Raw genomic sequence first — 19,437 nt, 5'->3', positions numbered from 1 at the left:
ATGTGGCGCTTGTAGTACACACAACACTTGCGGCTTAATAGATTCATTACAAGGCTTGGTACATAAAGTGTTCATTACATACTACTGCAATTTAATCTTGTGTAGTAACTAAATTTAAATTTAAAATTAGGGAATTAATTTCAAAGTATTTTGTGGAACATGGATTTGAATATTATAGAGAAATGTCATGAAATATTCATGGTAGTAAAGTAAGATGCTTAAATATTAACCTTAGATCATTTGTTTGCCTACTGCACCAGAACAAAAGGTGATTAAGGGATGTTAATATATTGCAATACAGTGCAACATTGATTCAATGAGCCTCGCTTTGGCAAATCTCTGGTTGCAATTCACACTTTGCTGGTTGGAGTACTTTGCCAAACAGGTGTTCATTGTAGTGTGTGCTGTGCAGAGTTGTTTATTATTAGTGGCTAGTGTATTAGTGGCTTTATGCATAGTATATACTAGCTCTAGAAATCCAACATTCTGCTTGTAACTCATTTTTGTATGTACAGTATATATACTTTTATCTAAATAAAGTATTTATTATTATTATGTTTAAGATGCGGGGCTGAGTTCACATACCTGTGGAGAAGTTAATGGGCCTGGTTCCATTACACAATTTTTGGGTCATGGTCCCTCCCTTTAAAATGAGATTTAAGCAGCTGGATCCTGAAAAATACTGGCAATAAAGGAGAAGTCTCTCTCTTTCTACATTCAGTTTCTTCTGATAGTTGTTCATTCTATGAACAGTTAAAAATTAAAGTTTGTGTGTAAAATTTGTCCATAGTGTGGGAAATATTATGGTATTGGTTGGATGAAATGAAATATTTCTCACGTTCTACGGGCTGATGTCACTGAACGAAATTTTAATTTCAACCTGTCATATGAAGAAAAAACAACCAAGAGAATCTGTCTGTAAAGAGATTGAACCACATCTAGAAAATTTCCCACACCCAAGTCTCGAAATCTAATTTTCAAAAGGAAATGTGAACAAAAACCTCTGCAACCAGAAATAAAAAAAAGAAGCAGAGAGTTATTTGGTTTTAAATATGCTCAGTGGCTTTCCCAAGGCTCCAACTATTTTGTGTAATGTTGCCTTTATCTGTGAACTCGATCCCAATATCCTGAGCAAATCCATACATTCCCCCACTTCTTGTTTGTTGAATTGGCTGAGTAAATCACGCATGGAAAGTGTGTGTTTCAACCAGATAATTCATCGAATTAAGATTTGTTGAATCGAGGTTCCACTGTATGTGGAATTTGGTGTATTTTTTTTTATTATTTTTTAATGTTTTTAATTTCCAAAGTAGAGACTAAGAAAAATCATTAAATTTTCAAGTATATTAAGAATTACACCTTGTAATGACCCAGTGGTGAGAGAATTGTGTGCTCCAAGTATAGAAACACCAAATTGGAAAAGCTTTATTTGTAGATAAAATTTAGCCTGCAATAAAGGTTTTATCTGCAAATACAGTGTTTCAGTGTGGTGCTTTTCTACATCATTGGCAGCAGTTTCTGCTCTGCTGAGCTAACATCAACACACATGCCCAGAGCTAGTGTTGACACTGACATACAGCTATTTCCTTTATTTTTCCTTTTTTTCCACTGGAGTATCCTGTTCAGCTGGAGACTTTAGTGAGTATGACCGGCACTTGGCTTGACCAGCACACACATTGGAAAATTACACGAGCCGATTGCTTTAAATTTTTGTTTTCCTATTATGCAACATTCTTATGTTGTTGTTATATCATTGTTATTATTTTCTGAGCCATCCCATTCATTTGGTAGTTGTGTGTCTAGTAATTACGTTTAGTTGCTGTAGGCTGGAATGTCACTTTTCTGCACACTTTTCTGTTGCAGTTCAGGTTTTGCTTTCACTTGTGTATCAGTTTACAGACTACTTTTTTAGCATTAGCCATTCATTTATGAAATGTTTGAATTGTTAAAGTATCTATGTTTTTGTCACCAACATGTTTGTTAAAGGGCATTTGACAATTTTCTTTTTTCTGTGGAGAGCCCCTCCAGCTCCCCAGAGCTTACCGGGCTCGTATGTATATATTAGACCGTGGCATCAGTCAGTTCAATGGAGTTCTAACCTACCGGGGACCACGAGCCAGAACCTATCCCCCTCAGATCCAGATTCCCTTAAAAAAGCTCTTCCCCAAAATAATGAGAAGCAATGGCCTGTAGAAACCCTCATGTGGTTGGAAGCATTCTATGTCTGCCATCTACTGGGTTAGGCACCTAGAAAGGTAGGCATCCCAAAATAAACTACAACTGGTTAACAATAGCGACCGAAAGCTGAACTAGCAAGCATTTACCATGATTATGGTTAATTTTGATTTTGAACAAGTTTGAAAAAAGGTTACTTACCTGAAACCTTGGCATTGATGACAGTTTGTTGACAAACAGTCAGTCAGTCAATTTGAGTAGGTGACGGTCGACTGGCAAGCTGGTGGTTAATAATTCTTGCATTTGTTCATCCAACAAATATATAAAGATTGTCCTGTATGATTGTTATTTATTGCAAAGAGAGAAAAATGTTTGTGTGTTTGTCTTCAATAAGATCCCTTCCATTTGTTCTATCAGACTGTTAACTGTGTGTTTATGCTGTGGAATTCAATTTTGACACTTCTCTTTACAGCAAACTCCTAGACTGGAGGCCCTGAGTCTTCTAGGGTCCTTGCTGCCTCTGTCTTCACTGTACCCGTCCATGCCAGTTCTCCAGCCTTCGGTGGCGGACCTGGCTCTTATGAATTGTTCTGATGTCAAGGTGTGTACCCAATGCAATGTGATTACAACTCGGTGTTAGTTCTATTATACGTTTTAAGTTTAAGAATCAATAATCTGTTGTGTTCCTTTCCCCTATTTCTCTTTATTATGTATTTTTAAATATTTATAATCCACTGAAATTAAAAGATTAATAATTATTGTTTTATAAAGCACTGCATAACAATATTTCATTTGCATGTAATTAATTATTTGAAAAACTTCAAAGCCCTTGGGACATAGAGGTGCTTGTATGGGTCACCTCTAAAGATCGAGAACATAAATGAGTGTCAATAATAGTGCTTGTAATGCTGTGTAATTTGAAATGAAAATTTAAAGTACAGTAAAATAACGAGAAGCTATCCTTGGAGCTCTCGTTGTACATGGTCTGTCTAGAGAAAGTCTCCTTGTAGCTCTTCCAAACAACTATCTATCTCCAGAAGTTCTCCTGTAAGGAATCCTTCCCAGAAAACCCCCACACCCCCAAGAGAAGCCCTCCCCAGAGAAGCTTTTCCAAAGAGCAACCATCCCAAATAAAGCCCTCCGCAGAGAAATCTTCCCAGGAGACGCCCTCTCAAAAGAAGCCCTTTTTAGAAAAGTGTTCCAAGAAAAGAACTTGCTGAGAAGCCCTCACCAGAGAATCCATCACCAGAGAAGTCTTCCCTTGAGAAGCCCTTCCCTGACAAACCCTCACTAGAGAAGCCTTCTCCTGAGAAGTCCTTCCCTAAGAAGCCCTCCCCAAAGAAGCTGTCATCAGAAAAGCTCATATTAAGGAACCAATCTTGAATGTTAGATGATATCACTTGGCTAATGTATTTTAACTTCATTTTTTTCACTCAGGATCATTTAGTGAATGTATTGCTGAAGAGTGGTAAACGAGATGGGTGGTGGCGGACGAGGTCACTGGCGCTGAGTACCCTGGCTATTTACCTCTACCACGAACTTGCCCACCAAACATTCCATACCAAAGTAAACGAGGCAATCAATGTTCTGCTGGCATCGCTGAAGGTAAGTCCCGGTCTCGTTGATGTTCGTTTTAGTTGAAATAGTTTTTATGTGGCAGCATTTTGATTAGTCACTTGTGTTTTGTAGCTCACAGAGTGTGTTATTATTATTGGAATGTAGATTACTTACCTTACTAATGTAACCAAAAATAACTCTTGATTATATATTTGTTTTGCTTAATAGTGGTGCTTGAAATGATAAGGATATTTATATTTTGACTGAAATTCCACAATTGCATGACATGACAAGTTTTTGTAACCAACTTTGCATGGATAATTCTGTAAGATTGATGCTTATAGCATTTGTATTGCTTCACAATGAAGTTTTTCTGCAGTGTTGATTTGATATAGGTTGCTCTTTGATTGATTTGAACTTAACGTCCATTAGTAAATGCTAACTTTATTTTTATGTAAAAATGTGTAGCTAATGTTAGTAAAACTGGGATTTATTTATTTATATTTTGTTGGAGTTAAAACTCTCAGTATTCTTCTTGTTTGATACATGTTACAGGGCTTTTTCATTATTTATGGGCCTAACTTTTATAAATTTAAATGTGTTAGTTGTTAAGCTTTCTTCTCTTTTTAAGACATTAAATATGAAAGTACCTGTATGGAAATTTAAAAGCTTTTTTCTGGAGGGGCCAAATAGTAGCTTCCTGTAACTAGCTCCACTGAAGTAGCTCCACATCTGTTAGTCACATTAGCAAATGCAAGCTAGTCGTTTAAACCCTACCAGAGACCAGAGGATAAAACTTTGTCCACTCCATGAGGCACATGGAGCAAGGGCTCATGATCACCCTCCCTGAAGAATCAGACAGACAACTGAATGATTTACAGAAACTTAGGTTTACAGAAAATAGACAAATGCAGTAAGTGACTTGGCAAATGATCCACCCAGTAGTTAGGTCATACATCATCCCCTAGCAACAGCTAACCACCACCAGGTGGCAGCACCACAAAACTGCTGACACACTCTGTGTCAACACTCCTCAGTTCTTCAGCTAATGTCAGACATGTTTGACCACTCCATGAGTTGCTAACACTTTGGGTCCTGGATTTTCTAGATAAGAGTTGGCTATCCTTTGGATTATGTCCTGTGGGGGCCCATTTGCTTGTGTGTCAATTTATTCTTTAGTATTTGCTTCACTTGCATGTGTTTACAAGCCTCACTTTATGTGTGGACTTTGGAAAATGTTCATCTTGAGCTGCAGGTACTTATGGCTGCCCTTCCCTACGTGCTCACTGTTGTTGTCCCTGCTCTGGTCTGGAAAAGCTACGTTCCTGGTGGGCTTGGGAATTTGTTCCATAGAAGCTGGCCTCCTTTGGAGGGGTACCTCATGCTGCATAGTGTAAAAGTCTTTGACTCCCTTGTGAGGCTCTAAGAATGGGGGCATTCTGTGGTTATTCATTAAGATGTGCACAAGGGTTCACATCCTTGTAAATATGGCATGCCGCTCATGCCCTTCACATCTGTGTTTCCTTTGTGCTGCGTTCAGTGTCACTTCATCTGGCGAGCATCCCCAGTGCCTGGGTGTTCTGCTTGATTGTTACCTTCAGGCACTGGTAAACCATGTGGTTCTTTGGTGTGGATTGTAATATATCTGCCCACTGAGTCTGCACTTGCTTCTTGTGAGTTTGAGGAATGTTCATTGGTTTTGCTCCATGCTGTTTGTACTGTCTCCGCTATTCCACCTGTTGAGTGGATATTAACCTCTATCCCAAGGCCTGTGAAGTTTGGGTTCACTGGGTCTCTCTTATCTAGAGGCTTCGTTTACTGATTTTCTTTATTTTATTTTTGAAGTGAGGCTTCACAGGCAGCAGCTGCTTCAGGATTGTTTATCGGTTTTTGTTGTTTGCAGCTTGGCTGCCCTGGAGTCTGCCCTTTTTAGTTTTATAAGGATTTGGAGTGGCTTGTAATCTCTACTGGTTCTGTTACAAGAACCAAAAGGGAGGAGGGATCAATAGTCCCTCCTCTCTTCACCGTGTTCTCTAGCATGGTACAACTGACCTCTTGTACAGTACTCCCCCTATCCCTTGCTCTGGGTTCAGGAACATCTGATGGGTTTGAATTCTAGGTTACAGTTAGCTTTGGGTGTATCTTGGTCTTCTCTGGGGATTGCCCCTTACACATTGGCTACAGAAACAATTGAACCATTGCTTTCCACTGGGAATCCATAGCCATTTGTTTCACTGGGGAATGTATTTAGCTTGGTTCCTTTTAGAGTGTGGCAATGCCTTCCTGTCTGTTCTGGCATCAGGCATGGAGCTTGGCTTTGCCACAAGGTGTGTATTTCTGTGACCTGTTAGTGTACAGTACTTTTATGCGAAATTCAGGTGTTTTCCCTCATCCCCCCTTTCTGCACTGTTCAACCCAGTCGGTTCTTTTTTGGTTCCTCCTTAATGTTCGGGCTCTCACTTCCTTGTTTGACCCGACTTCTTTTAATTATGGTTTGGCTTGACCCTTTAAGTAGCTGTTATGAGGTCTGCTTCATCCTGGCTTGCAAGAATCTTGTTCTTTTTCTTGGGGTCTTACCTTGCTTTTGCCGTACCCATACCCATTTTATCATTCTTTTTTTTATCATTCTTTTATCATTCAGGTTATTTTGGACTGTGCCCTGTTTGCACTACTAGAGTCTTACTGGTTTGTTTCAGTCTTGCCTTAAGTTGTGGGCATCTAGCAGCTCTTTGTGCAGTTTTTTTTTTTTTTTCTCCTTCTTCTTCTTCTTCTTCTTCTGGAGACCCAGCTCCAGAGGTTCACAGATTCAATGTTTACTTAGCTTTTGTTTTCTGCATTTGGGCTGTGGATGGTCTGTTCCAAGGCAGCCTGGATGTCATGGCTTTGGTGCCCTTGTTGTGGCTGTGTTATCCACGTTTCTAAGTTCTGGACATCCAGGTTCGGGTTTCCGAGGCTTTGCCCGAGGGGCTCGTTCCCCTCCTTTGGGAGGTTGTTGTGGACTTCTCTTTGGTTCATCTAGAGTGCTGGTGTGCTGTGCTGCCCATGTCATCTTTTGGCTCGGTCTATTTCCTTTTCTCTCTGCCACCTATGCTTTGTTCCCTCTTTTTCCTTGAGATGGCTGTCTGATTCTTTCAGCTGTGGCGGTTTCCTTTTGCTCCTCATTAGGGTTACCTTTCAGCTGTTTTGGTTGTAGTGGGGGGTTTCTTTTCTCTCTCCTCTCCAGTTCATCTGTTGCTCCAGGTTTTGTCACTTGGTTTTTCTTAGGTTCCGGGCTGAGAATTGTTGACATAGAGAGCTGGTAGCTCTTGTGGCGCTGCCAACTGATATTGATCAACTTTTACTTGGGGTTGATGATCTAACTACTGGGTAGATTGTTTGCAGAGTCATTTGCTGCATTGTTTACTGAATGTGAACCTTGCAATTGTCTGTTTTGCTTCAATTCTTTACTGGGGGCTTGATTCTTTGGTGAGGGTGATTACAGATCCCAAGCTCCCTATGCTTTTTTGTGTAGACCAGGTTCTGGCGTCTGATCTTGAGTAAGCTTTTAAGGACTTGCAACGGCTGATGTGACTTATAAGTGTGGAGCTATCTCAGTTTGGCTAGCTACAGGGAGCTACTGAGGCCTCCCCAGAAAAAGACATTTCATTATTTACAACTCTTTTTATTTTCTAAATAAGCTTGTTGCTACACATTTGCACATCCATCCTTTGGTAATAAACGCAGTTACCCTGCATGATGAGACTGACAAGTATTTTGCATTCTAGCAAGCAGTATCTTCACAGCACCCAGCCAAGCATCTGGCCCAGAGTACTGAGGTACCTTCTGCTGTGTGTCTGTCGATGTTGTATGGGTGAAGGTGATCATGTGTTACGGAAGATTATCAAGACAGTGGTTGATAATGAACAAATTGATTTGATTTTCATGGAAGACTTGGTGCAATGTTTTGCAGTTGGAAATAGTGTTCAGTCTTTAACTGGATGGGGTAGATTTGACTGTATTGCACTCAGCAATATAAAATATTACATTGAGTGCAATACAGTCAAATAAAATATTACTTACAGTCAAATAGTAATATAAAATATTACTTTATTTGAATGGAATAAATTGTACAAGTTTGACACTAAACATCTCCATGTTAGGGGGTTTGTATTGAACATGGAACTAGCATTTATTCTTTAAAGATTCTCAGCTACAGTCAAATATCTTTTCACTTTCTAAACACACACTGATTAGGTACTGTATATAGTGTTCAGCATTTCATACGGATGCATACAATGTATAGAATTTATAATGATTGTATTTTGGTAAAGTCTGCAAGCTGGCTGCAGGGGTATAAGATGACTGAAAGTTTTCAGCTGTCATCACTTGTCCCTGCATTTCAGCCCACTGATTTGTGTAAAGGAGACAAAAGCAGTCTCCGTGGTGTAGTGGTAAGGCACTCGCCTGGCGTTCCGCGAGCGCTATGTCATGGGTTCGTATCCTGGCCGGGGAGGATTTACTGGGCGCAATTCCTTAACTGTAGCCTCTGTTTAACGCAACAGTAAAATGTGTACTTGGATGAAAAAACGATTCTTCGCGGCAGGGGATCGTATTCCAGGGACCATAGGATTAAGGACTTGCCCGAAACGCTACGCGTACTAGTGGCTGTACAAGAATGTAACAACTCTTGTATATATCTCAAAAAAAAAAAAAAAAAAAAAAAAGTATAAAGCAAGTAAATAATTGTATGTTCAAGTCAGGGATGCTGGATTTAACTGCAACCAAGAACACTTTAAAGCTATAAACTAGTGCCAGGGATGCCTCAGAACTATAAACTAGTGCCAGGAATACCTCAGAACTATGAATTAGTGCCAGGAATACCTGGCACTAATAGTATACAGTTTAGAATACAAATAGAATACAGCTAGAATTGGACAAGTTTTACCATTTTGAATTTAGGGTGAATGCCATTTCTCTTAGTGCAACCAGGAATAAACTTTGAATTAGTGCCAAGCCATGGAATATTCATGGCATCCATCCTTTGGTAATAAACGCAGTTACCCTGCATCTTTTGAAGACTTGAGCACCACCACTACTTTACTTGAAATTTCATAATTTGGAAATTTATGAAGGTTTATAAATGTGCCAATACAATACAGTATTGTACTTTTTTATTAATAATTATATTTTGAAAATGATTTGTAATTATTTGTCATAAAATAGTAAGTAGCCATCTGCTTTTCCAAATGAGAGTTTTACTCATGTTTATGATAATCTTCCGTAACGTTGACTTAGGTATTAACTTAATATCCTGCAATGCATTTTATAATCTTAAGGAACCGTGACATTCAATTACTAATACCGAATGTAGGAAATCAAAATAAAGTTTAGTTTCTAAGTATAACTTGAGGAATTTTAATCAGGCTTCCATACAAACAGATAATTAATGATCTTAGATTTTAGCTTTACATAGGAAATGAAATACAGAATAGTAATAGTATTGTTTTCTTATTAAACACTCAGCTTTGTCATTCAATTTCTTCCTAAGGTCAATAATCTCTGGATTGGTACAGCAGAGATTTCTTTTTCGAACTTTCCTTACCAGGACATACCTATGCTTAGGAGACGCTGGAGAATACTTGATCCATCCTAAAATCACTGCTTGAAAAGTGCATCCCAAAAACTAAAAGATCTTCCAAATACTAATTGGCAAGCCAAGGAGTGCTGATTAGCATTCAAGTAATAGCCAAATTTCCCCACCTTACTGCAACACCTAACTGTCACCAGGCAGCAGCATCTGATGTAAACGCAGACTCCTGACTTGAACAACCTAAGAATTTAACTGGCTGACCAATGACCCATGACCAATGAACTATTCCATATGACGAGAGATTGATCAAGCTAAATTTACATTCTCTAGAAAGGTGAAAAAAGTTAGGGATGACATGATTAAGTGTACAATTGGATGAATGGGCATAACAAAGGGGTTATTATTAATATGGTATTAAATATACTGTATCAACTCAAAATAAAACAGAACAGTGGATATAAATTAGATTAGTTTAGATTTAGGAAAGACCTGGATCATTACTTGTTTGGAAACAGGGTTGTTGATTTACTGAACAGATTGCCAGGTAACATAATAGAGATGTGATCACTCGATTGTTTCCAGCTTAGGTGAGACAAACATGAACGAATTTGGGTGGATATCAATAGGAGCTGCAACATAGGGGCCAGTGACCCTCCTGCAGTTTCCTTAATTCTTATGTTCTTATATATTAATTTGTTGACTAGAGATCATGTCAATTAGCTAGCACCATTAGGGTGAGTTATAGAGTAATGCATTCTTTTGATATTCACTTATATGATAATGAATTACAACACCACACAGGATTGTGAGTATCTTAGCTACTAATTTGCAAGTAATTATCACAATCAGTGACAACTTTAAGCATGTGAGAGATAGTGTTTAATTAAAAAAGTTGATTAGTAATTTTTATCTTTGGTTTTACTGATTTTATAGTCACTTTCAGGTTAGATATCAGGTAAAGTACAACCAATCATGGGATCCTCTACTGCAAGTTTCTGAGATGAGACACACTTGCACTTTTTGTCTCATTACTGGTTTAAGTGAAATTCTGCATTTGAAATTCTTAAGTGAAATTAGTTAATTGGAAGAATTGAGTGGGTTTTGTTTTTAATATGCTCTCTGGCAGTCAGTCTGGGCTGGGTTAGGAATCCTGCTGTACTGATGCAAATTATTAACCTACTGTGACTAAGCATAACCATATCTTGGGACCAGAAGATCCTTTGTCTTAGCAAACATCTATGTGACTTGCTCAGAAAATTCTTTTAATTTTACTCAGTGCTTGATATTAATTTATCAGTGGTTTTCAACTGACTGTCCATGGACAAGTGGTGCTCTATTAAGTGTGTGTTCATTTCCTGGTTGTTCTAGTGTTTAGAGCAGACTAGGAACATATACACGCTGAGCCTCCATGGAACACATACACTAGAGAAAATATCACTTGCTCATGGACCTCTGCTTGAGAACCAATGATTTACATCATTGCAGCCAGAAGGTAGCAATTTACTCAACTTTCATTAGTGTTACTATTGTAAGTATGTTCTGTGTTGTGCTGCTTGTGTCTTTGGCTTTCATTTAGTTCAGCTTATTTTCAGTATGTTTTAGTTTACAAATGTGCTGGTAGTACTTTGGTACAGGATAATAAAATTATTCAGATGAATATGTGCATACTATGCTCCTGTACTCTGTACTTTCGATTGTGATATGAAAGTTAGAAGAGAACTTTGTTCCGTAATCACTACAATGTCAGTGTTGGGCAATAGACAAAGTGACTTCTAATGCCCACTGAAGCACTACTGTGAGGGGATGTAAAAAGGTTACCTTCTTTCTTACTGATGGCCCTGATTTTGCCAAACGATGCAGCACCACATTGTGGTCTGATGCATTTTCTCCATATCTACATTACCTTTTCTCTATTTACTGCTTTCCTATTTTTAGCCTTCCCTCCACATATTTGCACTTTTTGTTTTCAACTTTGTTTTGTTTAATATCCTATTTGTAAATGCTTGCAGAGTTAATCTTTCTTTGTTTTGTTATATACTCGTTGTTAATTCTTCCCAAATATATCTTTGCTTTTATTATCCAGCATGAGGAATTCTCTGGCCAACAGTAAAATGTATGGATAGATATTGATGCAGGTAGTGTTTCATTGCAATAACATTACAATGTTTCTGAAAAACTAGTGTCTTATCTATTATCAATCAAGCAACCTCGTCCGTGCAGCCCTCCCCTCTCTGCGCTGGCTGCCCAAGCACTCCAACTTGTTAGCTACTGTGGTCTGGAATATGAAGATTAGAACCCAACTGCTTGATTCTACTCGACTTTGTGAAAGAACCAACTAGCATCACAATTCCCACTTATATTTAACTCCCTCTCACACTCAGGAACAGCAATAGCATGTCCAAATCATCCCAAATACTTTCCATTCACCTGGGCTGTATGGGTCTCGAACCTTGGACCCCATGCATGTGAGGCCGAAGCTCTATCAACTGGGCAATGAGCTTAGTAGCCTTCCATGAGTCGATAAGAGCTTCAGCCTTACACATGTGGGGTCCACGGTTCGAGACCCATATAGCCCAGGTGAATGGAAAGTATTTGGGATGATTTGGACATGCTATTGCTGTGCCTGAGTGTGAGAGTTAAATATAATTGTGAATTGTGGTACTGGAGCCGGTCGGCTGAGCGGACAGCACGCTGGACTTGTGATCCTGTGGTCCCGGGTTCGATCCCGGGCGCCGGCGAGAAACAATAGGCAGAGTTTCTTTCACCCTATGCCCCTGTTACCTAGCAGTAAAATAGGTACCTGGGTGTTAGTCAGCTGTCACGGGCTGCTTCCTGGGGGTGGAGGGTCGAGGACCGGGCCGCGGGGACACTAAAAAAAAGCCCGAAATCATCTCAAGATAACCTCAAGATACTAGTTGGTTCTTTAAACCAACTAGTATCACAGTTTATTTATTCATTTAGTAAATGAACTAAATTTCACAGAGTCGAGTAGAATCAAGCAGTTGGGTTCTAATCTTCATATCTTTTCAGAGAGCTATAGCCTCATGCAGCCTGCTGCATCTTGGCTAGAGTTCACATTACATTGCTCTTAAAATGTATAGACTTGCAGGTAATTGAAGATTACAGAATAATTTACATAAATTAATTTTCTCATGGAAAAGAGTTTTTAAAACAAAGTATATAAAAAAATCTTAATACTGTTTTCCTTAGAAGGCCTGTTGTGTTGTGTTATCTTTGACTGCAAGCTTATTAATAATTGCATGCATTTCAATTAGTTACTTTCTATTAGCACCATTGGTTTGTTTTCTCTTGTACTCGCTCGAAGGATAAGTCACCACGATGAATATTAGAGTGAACTGCAGCTTTCCGGCGAGAGCCCCAAAGTGGCTTCTTGAAGCTGTCTCACTGATTTTGCTCCATTCTATTGGGTCACATCAGTCACCGGAGTCTTGGCTTACAGAGGACCAAAGATAGAGCGGGGGGGGGCCCAGGTTCTGGTGCTGGTCTCTAGTAGGCCAGACAGAACTCAGTAAGGTAGACACACACGAAATCACAATAGTGTGATATATCAAATGAACAAATCCACAAGGGCCGTGATTCAAACCACGAGTTTGAACCCTCGTCACGGCCCTTGTGGATTTGTTCAGCAAGGTAGCTTTACAGTAGCTTCATCAGGGCTCTACCAGAAAGAGGCATTTCATTATATTCAATGCTGTTTTTTTTTTTTTTATCCAAGTGTTTATTGGAAGACTCTGGTTTAATAGTTCATCCTACCTTGTTGTCTTGCACCACATGATTTTATCCATTAATTTTATTACTCCTCAACCAGATATATTGAAGTTTATTTGCACTTTCACTTATCTCACTTGCTTCATTTCATTTTCATTCTTTTTGCAGTTTTGCTACACTGATTTTATCTGAACCGAAGCATATTTGTTTGCACTTTGAGTGATTACTGCATTTGTTGTTTTATATATGCTTGCATCCTTTCCTAAGACATTAGCAGCACAAACATCTTATTTTTAGTTTGGGTTGAGCATAAAAGTTTGACCTATTTATGTTGTACGTAATAAGTTTGGCATATTTATTTTATATGCAAGTAACGAATATTTATGAAGTTTTTCATCCCTTCAGATTGGAAGATTGGTTGGCCAAGTTGCAGCTGATCTTCTCCTTTTGTTGTGCGACCATGCTGAGGCCTTCCTCACCCACTACCCTGATATTCCCACCAGAATTATACAGGTGAATGTTTATGTGTTATTTAAATTGCAATATGTTGTTATAAACAAATACACAAGGGCCGTGATGAGGATTCGAACCTGCGTCTGGGAGCATCCCAGACACTTCCTTAATCGACTGAGCTATGACAGGGTTAAAAAGGGTTGAAACCGAAGTTCAACTGTTCTACTACAAAGTTCTAAGTTCTACTTTGTTCATTTGATGCATCACGTTAGTGTGATCTCTGTGTGTGATGTTGTTATATATTTTGTTTGTTATAATAAGCACTTATGTTAAATACACGAGTGTTATACAGTGACAAATTATACAGTAATTATTTTCTGTCATTGGTAGATAAATACCTTTGTAAGTTATAAAGCTTGATTGACTGCAATAGCCTGTGCATTGTGCACCTCTAAAATTACTATTCATAACATGTCCTGTTCATATCATGAGATATTCTGGCATGGTGATACCTTCCCTGATTGCTTTCATGCAGTCAAACTATGCTGTATCTAGTTGTCATAAGTACATAATTCTTTAATTTGAGAGTAAATCATTATATTATAAAAGTGTGAATTTTATGAAGTACTGTACTGTATATCCAACATAGATTGCTGGAAATAAAGTATGATTTTATTGTAATGACTGGTATATAAAGTCTAGCTTTTGTTGTTAATGTAAATGTTTCTCCTAGTTAAAATACCAGTTTGTTTTATTCGTATTAATTTTTATGTTTCATTTGTATTTGATAATACAGTATGTATTATTAAATGAGTATGATTGTGTGTGTAAAGTTTTCCCGAGTATTTTCGTGAGAGTAGTGTCCCTGTATTCCACTAGGGGAGAGAGGGCGGAGACTCCACACGCACTGGTTGTGTGGTGTCTGCTCGTGAGGTACTCGCCTCACTGTGTAATGTTATTGACCTCCATTTATATCCGAGTGATGGGAACTGTAATCGTTAATCTGGTGATTGAGAGATTTTTTCTTGTTAGTGTATTATCCCTTTTCCTGTGTTTAAATAAATGTAATGCCTGCACTTTGTTTCTTGAGTCCAGCCAATGCAAAAATATGGTACTGGTCCCACGTGGTCATTCTCGTGTTTGAAGTGTTTATAAATGCATATTGGTTCTACATCTCTGGTTTAAAGTAACATATCTATAGTGTAAATAAGAAAACAAGGACGGGTTTCTTGAGTTCATAATCTAGGGTATGGCTTACAACTTCCGTGTCCTTACAGTATTTATATACTGTAATTAAAAAAAATATATATATAATATGTATGTATGTATGGATATGTATACAGTATATATTTTTTCATGTTATCACAAATTTTCAAGGTACTGTGCCAAACCCTTGGGGCGATTGGAACAGACATGAGCCTCACCACCTGTTCTGAGGGAAAACATCTTGTGCTTTCGTCCCTGTTTTGTCTGGCTGAGTGGGTCATGCGCATGCCACAACAAGTTCTCATTAAACCGACTCAAGACAAGCAACCCCTACTGCAACATGTGTTTCAGGTACTTGACTTTTTTGGAATTTAAGAAATCAAGGGTAATTCATGTTTAATGTCTTTGAAGTTGAATCATAAATTGTAAGATCACCTAGTTAAATGTTAGGGAAAAGGTATCAGATTCTGATTCGACACGAATCACGGAATTTGATTTCATGCATGCACCGCAAAAATATATGGACTTTAGATAGTTACATTATTAATGTTGCAAGTATTTTGTAATAGGTGTCAAAGAACACAGAAAAATATTAGTGCATCGTAATACTTATAATTATTGTGTGATGATTGGGTGGAAAGCTGGAAGTGCTGCTGACCTTTGTGGAAATTCAAAATTCGTATCATCTTTATTTACGTTTGAAATTTTTGAAAATTAGAATACATATAGCAGTTAAATGAAGCGATTGGTATACACTTGCTTGGCAATCGCACAGTATTAGTGAGGGGCAAGTTGCACAGGAAGACTCGGCCCTCAATATGCTACAAAATTAAACATTTATGATTACTCTATAATCACAAACGACATAAATATTTTATGGAATGCTGTAGCTCCGTTGACCACTTCTATAGTTTCTAACCAAGGTTGTATAGTATAAAATAAAAGAGGCGAGGGAAATAAAGTTGATTGAGAAACCATATTCCTAAATTCTTCCCTATAAATGGCATAATTAACCTCAGAGTCAGGGCCTTTGCCTGCAGCACTATAGGATTGCTTGAAAGCCATGGAGCTTGCACAGCATGCTGGCGGAGAGCAGTGGCATGAAGGAAGTAGTTCAATCTCTTCAGGCAGAGAAGGGCCATGAGACAGCTCAATATTACTCCCAAGGACAAGACAGTGATGTATAACTATCCAAACTAATGCCATGGCTGGCATTAATTTTAGATAATTTTGCAGAATGGAAGCTTGCTTTTTAAATTTAAAATATTTACTTTTAATAGCAAAACTGACAACAAAAATAGTTTTAAAAGGAGTATTATATGACTGATAACTTTTGCTTCTCTGCATCACATAAAATGGGCTTATCTTTTCCCAGGTGCTGCATGTTGTTGTCAGTGGGAAGAAAGGCAGTTATATCAGATCACCAATCCTAGAAGTGGTGGATTTTGATGGCTATGTGCGAGAAGACAACAGCAGGATGGGCAACATGGATTCCAGCAGTAGAGGAGACTCACTCAAGAGGTCATCCTTCCCACCGACCTGCACCTCCACCATCAAATTGGCGGCAAAATCAGTATGTCTCTATTACTCATTGAAATTCTGCACAAGTTTCAGTGGTGTATATTTGAACATCAGAAACAAAACGTGCCTATTTACCAAGCCTATTTTTTAATATTACATTTATCCATTTTGTCCTGGTCAGCTGGTGGTAGTTCCCTGCTGTGCTCTCTCGTTGACTGCACTTTTGGACTACCCTTGTTATGATCTTGCTGAGTGTAGTGATGAGGTCAAGTGTATCTAATTGTAATTTTGATATTTCTGAGTTATTATGCTCAGATGCTCCCTAAGACAATATCTGGTTCTATAAGCATGTCTTACGAGGTCCAAAAAAAAATGGACAAAATTATATTTTTCATTGGCACCATAAGGATCTTATCAAAAGTCCTTGTTGGGACTTGGAGCTTGGGAGGCACTGAAGAAAATCTCTACTAGCCCAGAGTGACCACTGAAAGTTAACTCATAAATACTGGAAGCCTTTCCAAACCCTACTGATGTCACAAGGACCACCAATTAGCATTCTCCTAACCTGCCAGTTTGTCCTGATGGCTGCTAACCCCTGACTACTGCCAGATGGCAGCACCCAGGTCAACATCTGGCCCTATGTCTTGATTCCCTTCACCTTCCTGAGTGATCCCCCATGATGGTTGAACAGGCTCAAGAATGGATTCAATTACGTGACTTGTCTTCATCCCTAGTAACTCGGCTTTTGCTGTGTAGTGGGCTCATGTTTTTCTTCGTACAGTACTTGTTAATTTCAGATATTTAGTATTTGAAACTTTTTTATTTTTCATGTGTGTCTGCATATTGGCTTCACCAGTCAGTAAATCAGAGTTTACTTTATTGTTCCAGTTTGATTCATGCTTCAGCAATTGGTTCATCCTCTTGAAGTTCCAACTGTATTCATGGTTTCCTTGGCATTTTGCTCCAGGTCTAGTGTGATTGGGCATGGGTTGGGATGGAGAATAATGTTGTGGTGTCTGCCATCTGGTGGTGGTTAGTACAGGAGTAGGGCACTAGTTATTACTAGGTAGTTAGCTAGGGTAATATCTGTTGTTATTTTTTGCAGGGGGGAAAGTTTTCTGGGTTTGTGCAAAGCATTCTTCTATCTAAATTAAGGATTGGATTAAAAACGTTTTCAGTTTAGCACTTTTCAAGTACGCTCACTCGGAATTATAATTTTGTCTTCTTTAATTTTGATTTATTCATTGTTGTATTTGAAATATATATATTGTACTTCTTGTGCTTTGATAGCTCTATATTTTTCCTAATTATATAGACAATTATTCTCTGATGAAATGTTAATTGAATGATAGAGCAAACCCTTAATAACCTTACATGATAATCCTGTTAAGCCTTATGATAAGCTTTAACTCTTAAACAGCTTCAATTGTTATCTGTGAATAGCTCCTGTGTGCAAATCACCAAATGTGAATGTTTAGTTTTGTGAATTATTTTGTGTAATGCACCAGACGATGTAAGACCTTTAGTAAGCCAAGACATTTAAGGGTTAATTATTGGAAGAAACATTCCTTATTTATTACTGGATGCATTTTTGCAGATTACAAGCCATATCATGAACCACCTGTGGCACTTCCCTCTGGGGGTAGGAGCTCAGCGCCTCTCATCTATGGTAGTGGAAGGAGACGATGTTCCTGGGCTCTCTGGAGATGAACTTTCCTCGGAGGTGTTTCTTTCCCCGCATGTACAGCTCTTTGCACTTAACCAGTCATGTCTGATGTCCCTGGTACAGCTGCCAGCTCTCCATGTCCCTGGTGGTGCTGCTACAGTGGGATTTAAAACTCCAAATTCAGAGGTAAATTGGTTTAAAACAGTTTATACTTCAAATTTGTTATTTATATAAACATGTTTATTTTGTTAATCATTCTTATGGTTCCCATTATTGGAAACGGAAAGCTTTTAGGCATGATCCCCCATTAAGCTATCTGCTGTTCCGAGGATTACATTTCTCAGGTCATCTGCAGTATTATTAAATATAACCAGCCTGCAGTCTACCCTCATGCCCATGTTGTTGGAAGATATGTTGTGTTTACAGCTGTCTTTGCTAATATGTTCTATGCTGACTTTCAGGCTCAGGAATTTTGGAGGTCTTACAGGAGTTTTGGTGGCCGGTACAATATTTGGTCAATATTCCTGAGCCGCCTCATTGCTGTGTTGCCTTTGACCATTTCTCTGGGGCCAGTTGTCTTGCCTTTGTCTTAGTACCAGCCATCTCTCCTCCTCCCTGGTTTGTCCCTTGGATTTGCTCTCTGGGGTTAGCTTCAGGGAGCCACAAGGAGCATACATAGAAAACCAGCATTAAATGTAATGAAATGACTCTTTCTGGATGAGCCCCGGTGGCTCCCTGTAATCCTTCCTCCTTAGCAGGTTTGTCGTCTGGTGGTTGTGGGTTTTCACATCTACTTCAGAATTGATTTGGGAAGGTTGGGGAAGCTCTAGGAGCCTTTGGTGGTGGTAGTTTGGTACTAGTGAGTTCAGCCTAGTTTTGAGAGTGTTAATTGTTTACATAAAGTCTCCGGAGTTCATATGGCAATTTTTTTTTTTTTTTTTGACCCGGCAGTGGTCTGCATACCATGCAATGATTTAGGGGCTCAACTTTCCCATGGCCGGGTCCTCGACCAGGCCTCTGTATTGTTCCATTTACTTTGTAGATTCTTTTCTTGGTGGAATGGTGGAATGTTACCTGCTCTGCACTTCTGTGAACGGGGCCAGATTTTGGCTTAGGTCTCTTGTAGGTAAAACAGAATTGCAGTTGATGTGACTTAGTAATTTGGAGAAATCTCAGTGAGATAGCTTCAGGGAGGCACTGGGGGCTCATCCAAAAAGGGAAGTTTCATTTAATTTTTAATGCTTTTTTTTATTTTTTTTTACTTTACAAGTCTCTCCTTTCTTGTAGGAACTTTATCTGAAGACACACTTCCTCTTCATTTTGGTGATGAACAGCTGGGTTATTGTGCTTCATATTCTGCTTCACTACCCTGGGTTTATTTTATTTGGATGTGAGGACTCATTTGTGTGTTTATCTTTAAACTTTGTTCTTAATAACCAAGAATTAGACTAAGATGTTTGAAGGTTTCCCTTATAGTTTTTTAGTCTTGTTCATTCTTTCTACTGTACTCTATACCTTATGTCATGTGGCATCTCTCTGCTAGTATTTCCAAGCATATCGG

The 19,437-nt window shown here is 38.7% G+C and overlaps 1 protein-coding gene across 5 annotated transcripts in view; it reads left to right on the top strand.

Annotated features, from left to right (window-relative positions):
• Nucleotides 1-19,437, top strand: part of LOC123747310 (ral GTPase-activating protein subunit alpha-2) — a 78,698-nt gene that overhangs the window by 29,336 nt on the left and 29,925 nt on the right. For 4 of the 5 annotated variants that reach the window (XM_045729415.2, XM_045729416.2, XM_045729412.2 and 1 more), the window contains 7 exons: nt 2,648-2,776; nt 3,613-3,780; nt 7,497-7,547; nt 13,436-13,543; nt 14,861-15,040; nt 16,065-16,262; nt 17,808-18,062. In XM_045729415.2, the coding sequence (XP_045585371.2) occupies nt 2,648-2,776; nt 3,613-3,780; nt 7,497-7,547; nt 13,436-13,543; nt 14,861-15,040; nt 16,065-16,262; nt 17,808-18,062 (1,089 nt within the window). The remainder of the gene's footprint in view (nt 1-2,647; nt 2,777-3,612; nt 3,781-7,496; nt 7,548-13,435; nt 13,544-14,860; nt 15,041-16,064; nt 16,263-17,807; nt 18,063-19,437) is intronic. The other variant, XM_045729413.2, reaches the window with a different exon arrangement.

Source organism: Procambarus clarkii, chromosome 94 (genome assembly GCF_040958095.1).
Source record: "Procambarus clarkii isolate CNS0578487 chromosome 94, FALCON_Pclarkii_2.0, whole genome shotgun sequence".
NCBI lineage: Eukaryota > Metazoa > Arthropoda > Malacostraca > Decapoda > Cambaridae > Procambarus > Procambarus clarkii.
This window is presented reverse-complemented; position numbering and strand designations above follow the sequence as displayed.